General features: G+C 44.7%; 1 protein-coding gene across 1 annotated transcript in view; it reads right to left on the bottom strand.

The window, feature by feature from the left end:
• Window positions 1–12264, bottom strand: part of SYTL4 (synaptotagmin like 4) — a 147146-nt gene that overhangs the window by 64 nt on the left and 134818 nt on the right. The window contains exons 14-17 of the mRNA XM_082262556.1: window positions 10490–10589; window positions 6968–7067; window positions 2047–2255; window positions 1–426 (exon numbers count right to left, since the gene is read on the bottom strand). The exon at window positions 1–426 is cut by the window's left edge and continues 64 nt beyond it. Of these exons, the coding sequence (XP_082118682.1) occupies window positions 287–426; window positions 2047–2255; window positions 6968–7067; window positions 10490–10589 (549 nt within the window). The 3' untranslated portion in view covers window positions 1–286. The remainder of the gene's footprint in view (window positions 427–2046; window positions 2256–6967; window positions 7068–10489; window positions 10590–12264) is intronic.

A 12264-nucleotide genomic window follows, 5' to 3' on the forward strand; every position in this document is an offset into this window, starting at 1 on the left:
CTTGGGGATGATATGACGTCACAACATAGAATGAACCATCTAGGAGTTTATTCCTCTAAGATTGAAGTGTCTATAGAACAGATCCAGTAGAGTATTCCATACACCATCATGTTCAATGAAAATAGTACCAATATAATTTAAAACCTCATAACAATGGAAATAAATAATCAAAACATTTACATTATTGGTGGACTAAAAATACTCCATACTTTTTTTCCTTCATTAATATACAGTTTATTGAACGTGAGCGGAGGTCCGATCTAGACTGTGCCCCCAGTACAGTAGATTACTTTGACCTGGCCATGGTGGGACGGAGCTGCAAGGATCCTTCAGCCCAGGAGCCTGGATATTGCCCCATCTTCTTCCATAGGCTCAGCTCTTCTCCCGTGGAGTCCATCCAGTCTACTGGCTGTCCATTGAATACGCCTAGAACAAGTCAAGCCAAAAATTTGTAAACCCCGGCCAGAAAACAATACTTTTCTTTCTTACTTCTAACATGATTTACAGCAAAAGTTGAACTCTGGCCTCCCTCTCAGTCTTGCATGAAAGGTTGGTGCTAAACTATTTTGCACACTAGGCAAGACCAGCTACTTACGCGCCCCCCCCCCCCCCCAAATAAAATTAAACTTTAACATTTTTAAAAACAGTAGAAAATATAAAAAAGTCTATAGCTCAGGTGACAGGGTCCCACTTTTTATAACCTGATATCCATGATGTTTCTCTATATACTGGACTTTGTGTCATGCCCAGAAGGGGTCTGGTGGTGTGCCACACCAGGATCACAGAAACCTTGGTCTCTGTACGTCCTGAGTGCGGAGCCCTGACTCTCACATCCTGGGCCTGTTGTGGGGAGTGCTGAGCCTTCCTCTTTGAGGTGCGCCCAGTCGGGGAGGCTCCGACTACCTGGTACCCTGCTAAGACACAATGCCCTATGGACCATTGCTGCTAACCTCACCACCATGGTCACGTAATTTTCAAAGCAACACTCCTTCCTTTTTAATGGATGTGACTCCTTCCAAAACTGAAGGACTACAAGTCCCAACATAAACCCCTGAGATCTCACGAGGGGGGGGGGTGGGAGGGAGAGGGGGGGTGAAGGAGGGAGAGAGAGGGGGGATGAGAGAGAAGAGAGAGAGTGGGGGGGATGAGAGATAGAGAGAGGGGTGAGAGAGAGAGGGGTGAGAGAGAGAGGGGTGAGAGAGAGAGGGGATGAGAGAGTGGGGGGGATGAGAGATAGAGAGAGGGGTGAGAGAGAGAGGGGGGGAGGGGTGGGAGAAAGAGAGAGAGGAGGGGGTGAGCGAGAGAGGGGAGGGGTATGAGAGAGAGGGGGGGTGAGTGAGTGAGACAGAGGAGGGGGTGAGAGAGAGGGGGAGACAGAGAGGGGTGGAGAGAGAGGGGGGGAGGGAGTGAGGGGGTGAGAGAGAGAGAGAGAGAGGGGGGGTGAGAGAGACGGGGGTGAGTGAGAGGGGGCGAGTGAGGTGGCTCTAGCAACCAGTGGCCAATAGAGTCTCAGGTTGAGGGGGGGGGTGGCTTTTTTGCTGCCCTCCGGCAAAGTGCCGCCCTAGGCCTGGGCCTTGTAGGCCTAGGCCAAAATACAGCACTGCAGCAGAGAGTAGGGAAACCAGTGGCCATGACTGCGCCCTAGGCAGCTGCCTAGTTCACCTAGCAGTAGCACTGGTCCTCCTTGCATGGGTAGAAAAGCTCCTCTCTTGTACTGAAATAGCTTACTCTGATTTCACTGCAACACATATTGCAGTAGTGGTCCTTTACAGATTTCTTTCATTCTATTTAGTCAATGAAATATCATATATTTAAACCTATTAACCAGCTGCAATCCAGTGCACCATACAAAATCTTGCAGTGTCATTGTCCTACTATGCTGTGAAAAGGGAATTTATTTGATCCATTCTCTAGAACACCATAACTTAATAAGTCAGATGAGGGACACCCTTTCCCCTCCCTTTGTAGCTCATACACTCTTGGGACTCTCCAGTCATCAAGTCCCATGTAAAGCTGTTAGATGGCAAGACCAAAGATCCCACTTACCAGTTCCTGGACCCAGTCTTACTCCTCCCAGGAAATCATTACTGGACAGAGGTTCTCGATCCCAGACCGTCAGTTCCAGGCACGTATTCTGGAGATCGTCAGGCTTGACACCATTATAGACAAAGGTGTGATTGTAGTGAGGATTCAGCGTCTTCTTGACTACCGGTGTCTTCCTTTTGGTGTTCCGACCTTTGATTGGTAGTAAATATCTGTAGGGGAACAAATCAAGAAAGATTTTAATTCAACACAACATCAAAAGCCAATGGAAAAATCTATTATATAAAGAAAGATGGCCTTGTATATAAAAAGGCAAGGCATATATCACCAGCACATAATGGATCTTTAAGATGATGTCCAAGCATTTATTAAAGTGATCACATCACAGTGGTAAAGGTACAGTGCTTTGAGGCCACATATGGCCCCGAAACATACATGGTAAGAATGGTGATAAATTACGTGAAACAAAGTACCTGTACGTCGTTTCGTTCAATAGCCACTAGATGGCACCATCACGCAGCCGGATGGAGATGTCAATCAACGGGTCCAGCGGTCCCAATGTCTGCTGGCCACCCGCACATATCTCTGGGAGAGGCAGAACGGCAATCTGCCTATGTAAACAAGGCGGATCGCCATTCTGCAAGGGGCTAGATGGAGATCTTGTGTTCCTGCTAAGCAGGAACCAGGATCTCTTTCTTACCCCCAATAAGTGCACCTCCCTCCCCATATTTAGAAATCCACCCCCCCTAGGAGCACACTTAACCCTTTGATCACCCCTGATGTTAACCCCTTCCCTCCCAGTGTCATTAATGCAGTGACAGTGCTTTTTTTTTTTTTTTTTTTTTTAGCATTGATCACTGTAATAATGTCACTGGTCCTCAAAAAGTGTCAGTGAGATGTCCAAATTTGTCAGCGGCAATGTCGCAGTCCTGCTAAAAATCGCTGATCACCACCATTACTAGTAAAAAAAATAAAAAAATATTTCATAACTCTATCCTATAGCTTGTAGACAGTATAACTTTTGCGCAAACCAATCGATATACACTTATCTGGATTTTCTTTACCAAAAATATGTAGCAGAATATATAGTGGCCTAAATTAATGAAAAAATTCGATTTTTCTACATTTGTTTTAACGGATATGTTTTATAGCAGAAAGTTTTGTTTATAGCGCAAAAAATGAAAACCGCAGAGGTGATCAAATACCACCAAAAGAAAGCTCTATTTGTGGGAAAAAAAAGAACAAACTTTATTTAGGTACAGTGTTGCATGACTGCCCAACTGTCATTTAAAGTAACGCAGTGTCGGATCACAAAAAAATGGCCTGGTCATGAAGGGGGTAAAATCAGCAGAGGCCCACTCAGTATGTCATACAATACTTAAAAAGGGGGAAACTAGGGAATAAAAAGTGTTCTGCAAAAGATTCCGATTGATTTATGACCTTAGAGCTACCTCCCCCCCTTCCCGGCCTGAATGATATGCTTAGTTATAAGCCCTTCCTGTAGGCGACGGTAAATCGAGCCATAAATCAGTCCACATCAATGTGAAAAAGGCACAAGGAATTACTGGATGATATCTGCACATTTTAGGCTCTCACAAGGTTAATTCTTTATTCCTAATGATATGTACATTCTAAATAAGCACTAATGCTTTGTGTGTGTGTGTGTATTATATATATATATATATATATATATATATATATGTGTGTGTGTGTGTGTGTGTGTGTATATATATGTATATATGTGTGTGTGTGTGTGTGTATGTATAGATATGGTTTTGGGTTTGTATATGTGTGTATATATATATATATATATATATATATATATATATATATATATATGTGTGTGTGTGTGTGTGTGTGTGTGTGTGTGTGTGTGTGTGTGTGTGTGTGTGTATATATATATACATACATACACACACATATATATATATGTGTGTGTGTGTGTATGTATAGATATATATATACATATATACACACACACACACATATATATATATATATATATATATATACACATATACAAACCCAAAAAAGTTGGGACACTGTACAAATTGTGAGTAAAAAAGGAATGGACTAATTTACAAATCTCGTAATCTTATATTTTATTCACAATATAATATAGATAACATATCAAATGTTGAAAGTGAGACATTTTGAAATGTCATGCCAAATATTGGCTCATTTTGGATTTCATGAGAGCTACACATTCCAAAAAAGTTGGGACAGGTAGCAAAAAGGAGGCCGGAAAAGTTAAATGTACATAGAAGGAACAGCTGGAGGACCAATTTGAAAATTATTAGGTCAATTGGCAACATGATTGGGTATAAAAAGAGCCTCTCAGAGTGGCAGTGTCTCTCAGAAGTCAAGATGGGCAGAGGATCACCAATTCCCCCAATGCTGCGGCGAAAAATAGTGGAGCAAAATCAGAAAGGAGTTTCTCAGAGAAAAATTGCAAAGAGTTTGGAATTATCATCATCTACAGTGCATAATATCATCCAAAGATTCAGAGAATCTGGAACAATCTCTGTGCTTAAGGGTCAAGGCCGGAAAACCATACCGCATGGCGGTGATCTTCGGGCCCTTAGACGGCACTGCATCACATACAGGAATGGCACTGTAATGGAAATCACAACATGGGCTCAGGAATACTTCCAGAAAACATTGTCGGTGAACACAATCCACCGTGCCATTCGCCGTTGCCGTCTAAAACTCTATAGGCCAAAAAAGAAGCCATATCTAAACATGATCCAGAAGCACAGGCGTTTTCTCTGGGCCAAGGCTCATTTAAAATGGTCTGTGGCAAAGTGGAAAACTGTTCTGTGGTCAGACGAATCAAAATTTGATGTTCTTTGTGGAAAACTGGGACGCCATGTCATCCGGACTAAAGAGGACAAGGACAATCCAAGTTGTTTTCAGCGCTCAATTCAGAAGCCTGCATCTCTGATGGTATGGGGTTGCATGAGTGCGTGTGGCATGGGCAGCTTACACATCTGGAAAGGCACCATCAATGCTGAAAGGTTTATCCAAGTTCTAGAACAACATATGCTCCCATCCAGACGTCGTCTCTTTCAGGGAAGACCTTGCATTTTCCAACATGACAATGCCAGACTACATAATGCATCAATTACAACATCATGGCTGCGTAGAAGAAGGATCCGGGTACTGAAATGGCCAGCCTGCAGTCCAGATCTTTCACCCATAGAAAACATTTGGCGCATCATAAAGAGGAAGATGTGACAAAGAAGACCTAAGACAGTTGAGCAACTAGAAGCCTGTATTAGACAAGAATGGGACAGCATTCCTATTCCTAAACTTGGGCAACTTGTCTCCTCAGTCCCCAGACATTTGCAGACTGTTATAAAAAGAAGAGGGGATGCCACACAGTGGTAAAAATGGCCTTGCCCAACTTTTTTGAGATGTGTTGATGCCATGAAATTAAAAATCAACCTATTTTTCCCTTAAAATTATACATTTTCTCATTTAAACATTTGATATGTCATCCATGTTGTATTGAATATTGAAATTTGAAACTTCCACATCATTGCATTCTGTTTTTATTCACAATTTGTAGTGTCCCAACTTTTTTGGAATCGGGTTTGTATATTATATATATATATATATATATATATATATATATATATATATATATATATATATATATATATATATATATATATCATGCTTGTTATCTATGTAGTATACCTGTTTTTGTTTCTTTCTTTTTCTTATACATTTGATGCAAGTGATATTTGTGTTAGGACTCATATCGGAGACATGGAGGACATGCGGGCATTCCCATGGTGTGGGCATTTGGTCGGCGCTCTTGGATTTGGCCATTGTATCTCACGGTGGCCTGTGTGGGGATAGGCTGGCGCCCGTTTGCGCTGATACCTCACCATTCCACTAGATGGTGCTCCGATCATACAGGATAGTATTATAACAAAGAATACGGTACGTTTTGGTGAAGCAGAGCAGATGAGTGTCCACAGGTGTGCGCAGCCTATTGCATTAGGGTGTGCGCCCCAAAGCTCAAACACACATGCCTTTCTCTGCAGACTCAGCTGCACTGGACAGTGAATGAATGGGAAGTGCTTTGTGCTGAGCGGCTTCCTGTTCATTCACAAACTGAAGCATAGGAAACACAGTTTACTATGCTTTAGGTATAAATGAACACAGTGAGTGTGTTCTCTGTATTCATTTAGAAAAGGAAGGAGCTGGTAAATGACATATTTACTAGCCCCTTCCCCCACTCTCCATTCTGAAACTTGCTTGGGGGAGAGGAGAGGAGGGAAGCCAGCAACACTGCGGGGTGGGAGGGCTAACATGGGGGAAGCCCAGGCAGTAGGGGGAACTGGCACTGTGCATCCGGATTTGGGATTGCCCAGCACACCCTCTGTGCACGCCTATGTGAGTGTCACATATGTTCAGCGAACTGTTTATACAAGACCCCTATGAGTTAGCAGGAGGAACCACAGTAGTCAGGAGGGGGACACTTTTTGATCCACCAGAGGTCCCAGTTAGCAGGGCTGGGACAAGGGGCGGGCAGGAGGGGGCGACTGCCCTGGGCACAATGGTTTATTGTAGGGAAGGGGGACTTTCCTTCTATTACAAGGCTGACAGAAGTTGGGACAGTGATTTTGACAAGCGAATGACTGCTGGGCATGGCATTCCCTAAGCTTGCGCATCATGAATGGAGGATGGGGGGGTCGCAGTTTTGCATCTTTGCCCTGGGCACGGACCTTGTCCCAGCACTGCCGGATACTATCAGTGCACACATCTCTTCAAGGGAGCAAAGTTTCAACAAACTGGTCACACCGGACCGGTCGGTATAATCCGCTTTATTCATATGGTGTTGCAATTCTGATTTTGTATAACCCCCCGACAGCATCATTGGATATCATAGTTGAAGGTAATTATTTCTCACCCCTTCACAAAGCTGTCGGATGTTCCTCCCATCTTAGCTGCCGTCAGGTTTTTGGCCTCTTTAATCCAGACATGAAGCTCTCCTCCTTCGTCGGGCTTACCTTGATAAAAAATATAATTAAAGATAATATATAGTTTTATAATTGATAGACCCTCGGTTTCCAAAAGGAGCAATACTTAGTAATGTATTATTACAATACAATAATACAATGCTGCATTTATGTAGGTTGGCTGTAGGTCCAAAGGTCACTCCTGGATGACTTCTTTAGCCATATACGTACATAACAGTGCGGGGGTTTTGATTGGACACTGATAACTCACTCTACTCTACTCTCTCTTACTATCAGCACATTCCTTTAGCACATGTGCAACAGTCGAATTGGCTCCTAGTCCTGCCCCTCCTCCCAGTTAAGGAAAGTAGAAAATAGTGCTGGACCCATAGTGTTACCTTATTTATTTTGCTATCTTAAAGTATAGCTATTTATGTACGTGATTTGGTTCCTGGGGAGGCGGCTTCTACACCCCAGAGGATCTCCATGGATTCCTTGGCTTCACAAAGATTTTATACACTGCTCCAGGTCAGTCCACCTCCGTTATGTCCCTAATCCAACTCCGATGTTGGTTTGCCTCGCAACCGTAGCAAGTTTTCAGGACCTGGGTCACCTACTGGTGGCACTGTGTTTTCCAGAGCTGAAAGTTGTAGCTCCAGAGTCCACCAGCGAGTGTCTCCCAGCAGCCAGCAGTTTCTAGTAATCCACCTGGTGCTGGTTGCTGGGAGGGTATTTAGTCTGTTCTCTGCTAGTACACATTACATCAGTATTTTGCTTTCCTGTGCTAAGTCAGTTGCTGCTAGCAATCCTGATCTTACTCTTGCCCTGCATCCTGCACCCTGCTGCCTTATATCTGCTCCACTTGTTCCTGGTCCTACTCCTGGTTCCCCTCTTCCAATCTCTGGGAAATTGCTATGGCCTGTGTTCCTCATCTTGTATTATAGTTAGGTATTTTGTAATTTGGGTTAATTGTTTACTTATATCTTGCCGTTTGCTGGTGTTTGGATGTCTTTTGTTTTTCTATTATTACATTCACTTTAATATATATGGTTTGTCTCTGTTTCTTAGTGTAACCCCAAGGTGGATGTTAGAAATCATGGGGCCCCCTACATCCTTCTTGATGGAGGCCCAACCCCGCCTTCAAAGGGGTGTAGCGGAACTGACTTTATCCACCTACGCCCCGAAAATGAAAAATAAATGTCCCTCTTATGTTTCCACCTTCTGGGCCCCTTGATCCGACGGAGTCCAGATAAATATAATTGAAGCCTTGGTAAGCAAGTAGAAGTGGGGTTGTGATCTATTAAAATCCATTTATTCCTTTAGGCAGAAATGAACAATAAAGCTTCTCTGGGCCCCCCGGTTTAGCTCATGGGGCCTGGGCCCAGTACAACAGGACCAGATTTACTGCCTTATCAGCGGCCTTGTGTAGCTCTGCAGATCTGGCAATCTCTGCTGCTGATTCTTGACACATGTAGACAAAATTGGAAGTGGATAACCGCACTCCAAGAATGATAAAACATCAGTTCCTTTACTGTGTCAATTAAAACATTACAGACAACATCACAGCTCCAAGGGGAGGGAGAACTTGTTGACGCGTTTCATGCCAAACCACGCTTACTCAGAACCTTGGCTGGTAGGATAATATAACAAGAATGGAAATTGAATTGCCACACCACTGCAAAAGAGGTCCAGATACAACTTTATTCCAAGAAAAGTCAGGGGGGCAACCAAAAAAGACTAACCAACGCGTGTCAGGGGTCCAAAAATGCCTCCATCAGGGCTTGGTTGCAAACCATGCGAATGGACTAAAAGTAATGAAGAAATACCATTAAGGTTCACTTCAAGTCCATTCACATTGTTTTCAGTTTGAAGCCCTTATGAAGGAGCCCCAAAACATGTTGGATTCTCCCCCTGACTTTAATTGGAATAAATTTATATCTAAACCTCTTAGCAGTGGTGTGGTACCTCAGTTTCCATTTTTGTCACCTTCCCTTTCCCAGTGTTAGAGGTGCTGTGTGACTAGTTTTGGTACTTCCTCAAGCTGGTTTGACCTTTGCACCCGCTTTACCATGCTAATGAAATTTTAAATAAAATCCTTCCATTTTCATGACATTACTTTATTTTGAACCCAGTGACAACATAACTCCGTCCCTGTGCTTCTCCCTGCAATGCAGGCAGCTTCCTGAAAATATCTTAGCATCCGTCCTCAGTCAAGGGAGGATCCTGTGGGGGGGGGGGGCAACAGGGGAATTGCCCCCCCCCACCCAAGAAAATAGTGAGGCAGCCGGTGGCACGGGTGAGTGCACTGAGAGGGCAGACAGGCAGGTGAGCGGGCGGGCAGGCAGGCAGGTAAGCAGGTAGGCCAGCAGCACGGGTGAGTGCACTGAGAGGGCAGACAGGCAGGTGAGCGGGTGGGCAGGCAGGTAATCAGGCAGGCCAGCGGCACGGGTGAGGGCACTGAGAGGGCAGACAGGCAGGTGAGTAGGCGGGCAGACAAGCAGGTGAGCGGGCGGGCCGGCGGCACAGATGAGGGCACTAAGAGGGCGGACAGGCAGGTGAGCGGGCGGGCCAGCGGCACGGGTGAGGGCACTGAGAGGGCAGACAGGCAGGTGATAAGGCGGGCAGACAAGCAGGTGAGCGGGCGGGCCGGCGGCACAGATGAGGGCACTAAGAGGGCGGACAGGCAGGTGAGCGGGTGGGCCAGCGGCACGGGTGAGGGCAGACAGGCCAGTGAGTGGATTGACAGGCTGATGGGCATGCGGGTGAGCGAGCAGAGAGATGACAATCTCTCACCACCCGCCCCGCATCACCGCTGTCTAGCTTGTGACAAAGCACCACTCTCAGTGGGCAGCAGTGAGATTACATTATCTCTCACTGCCCGCCCTCACTCTGGGACACATCCAACGGCAAGCGACTATCCACTCTAGGTGGCAAGTGACAAGCTGCATCTGGTGGCAGGCAACGTGGTAAGTGACAAGCTGCATCTGGTGGCAAGTACCGTGGCAAGTGACAACCCCCATCTGGTGGCAAATAACGTGGCAAGTGACAACCCCCATCTGGTGGCAAGTAACGTGGCAAGTGACAACCCCCATCTGGTGGCAGGTGACGTGGCAAGTAACAGGCTGCATTTGGTGACAGATGACATGGCAAGTGACACGCTCAGGGCTCCCACTGATTCTGAATTATGGTGAGTTGAACAATTTCATTTTATATTACAATGTAATAATAGCAATAATGTGCTTCAGTCATCCTGACTCCATATCAAACATGGTGCCGTGAAGAATGAAGCGCCAACACTAGCCATTGCCCAGACAAATAGCCCGCGAAAAATCGCAGTGCCCCTCCCGAGACTAGACTCTGGATCTGCTCCTGTCCTCAGTACCCCTTTCCAGATCTCTCAGTCCTGATGCAAGCAGTAGGCTGGCTCTTGCATAAAAAAAAATTGTATTTCTAGAAATAAAAGGTTTGCTCACTTTTTCTTCTCTCACTTCCAGTCGTGGACTTGGACGGTGGAACGTACTTTAAGGATACAACTAGTTCCCCTTTGTAGTTGGGTGCACCGTCAGCACTGCCCTGTATACAAATAAAAATGACAGGTGAGGTAATGAATAGATGCTGCATGTACAGTGCCCTAAAGTATTCATACCCCTTGGAATTTTTCATATTTTGTCATGTTACAACCAAAAACGTAAATGTGTTTTATTGGGATTTTTTTTGTGATAGACCAACACAAAGTGGCACATAATTGTGAAGTGGAAGGAAAATGATAAATGATTTTTAAAATTTTTACAAATAAACATGTAAGAAGTGTGGCGTGCATTTGTATTCACCCCTCCGTACTCTGATACCCCTAACTAAAATCTAGTGGAACCAATTGCCTTCAGAAGGCATCTAATTGGTAAATAGAGTCTGCCTGTGTGTAATTTAATCTAAGTATAAATACAGCTGTTCTGTTAAGCCCTCAGAGGTTTGTTAGAGAATCATAGTGAACAAACAGCATCATGAAGGCCAAGGAACACATCAGACAGGTCAGGGATAAAGTTGTGAAGAAGTTTAAAGCAGGGTGAGGCTATAAAAAATATCCCAAGCTTTGAACATCTCAGGGAGCGCTGTTCAATCCATCATCCTAAAATGGAAAGAGTATGGCACAACTGCAACCCTACTAAGACATGGCCGTCCACCTAAACTGACCGGCCGGGCAAGGAGAGCATTCATCAGAGAAGCAGCCAAGAGGCCCATGGTAACTCAGGAGGAGCTGCAGAGATCCACAACTCAGGTGGGAGAATCTGTCCACAGGACAACTATTAGTCGTGCGCTCCACAAATCTGTCCTTTATGGAAGAGTGGCAAGAAGAAAGCCATTGTTGAAAGAAAGCCAGAAGAAATCCTGATTGCAGTTTGTGAGAAGCCATGTGGGGGACACAGCAAACGTGTGGAAGAAGGACCTCTGGTCAGATTGAGACCAAAACTTTTGGCCTAAAAGAAAAAGGTTATGTGTGGCAGAAAACTAACACTGAACATCACCCTGAACACACCATCCCCACCGTGAAACATGGTGGTGGCAACATCATGTTGTGGGGATGCTTTTCTTCAGCAGGGACAGGGAAGCTGGTCAGAGTTGATGGGAAGATGGATGGAGCCAAATACAAGGCAATCTTAGAAGAAAATCTGTTAGAGTCTGCAAAAGACTTGAGACTGGGGCGGAGGTTCACCTTCCAGCAGGACAACGACCCTAAACATACAGCCAGAGCTACAATGGAATGGTTTAGATCAAAGCATATTCATGTGTTAGAATGGCCCAGTCAAAGTCTAGACCTAAATCCAATTGAGAATCTGTGGCAAGACTTGAAAATTGCTGTTCACAGACGCTCTCCATCCAATCTGACAGAGCTTGAGATATTTTGCAAAGAAAAATGGGCAAAGCTGGTAGATACATCCCCAAAAAGACTTGCAGAAAAAGGCGGTTCTACAAAGTATTGACTCGGAGGGGGGGGGATAATAAATGCATGCCACACTTTTCACATATTTATTTTTAACAAATTTTGAAAACCATGCTGAACAAGTGAAAAATGTGTTAACATTTAGAAACCAATATAAAATGAAAGTGCGTGTAAAGCCAAAGCTATTTAATTTTTGATAGTGTAGTAATAATTAAGATCCCAGTCAGATTTTTTTTTTTTTTTTTGGGGGGGGGGGGGGGGGTCTTTGTCCTGCCAGGGAGATCTTCCTTACTTCCTGCCTGAAGGACA

Source organism: Pelophylax lessonae, assembly GCF_965119305.1.
Source record: "Pelophylax lessonae genome assembly, chromosome: 7".
Lineage (NCBI taxonomy): Eukaryota > Metazoa > Chordata > Amphibia > Anura > Ranidae > Pelophylax > Pelophylax lessonae.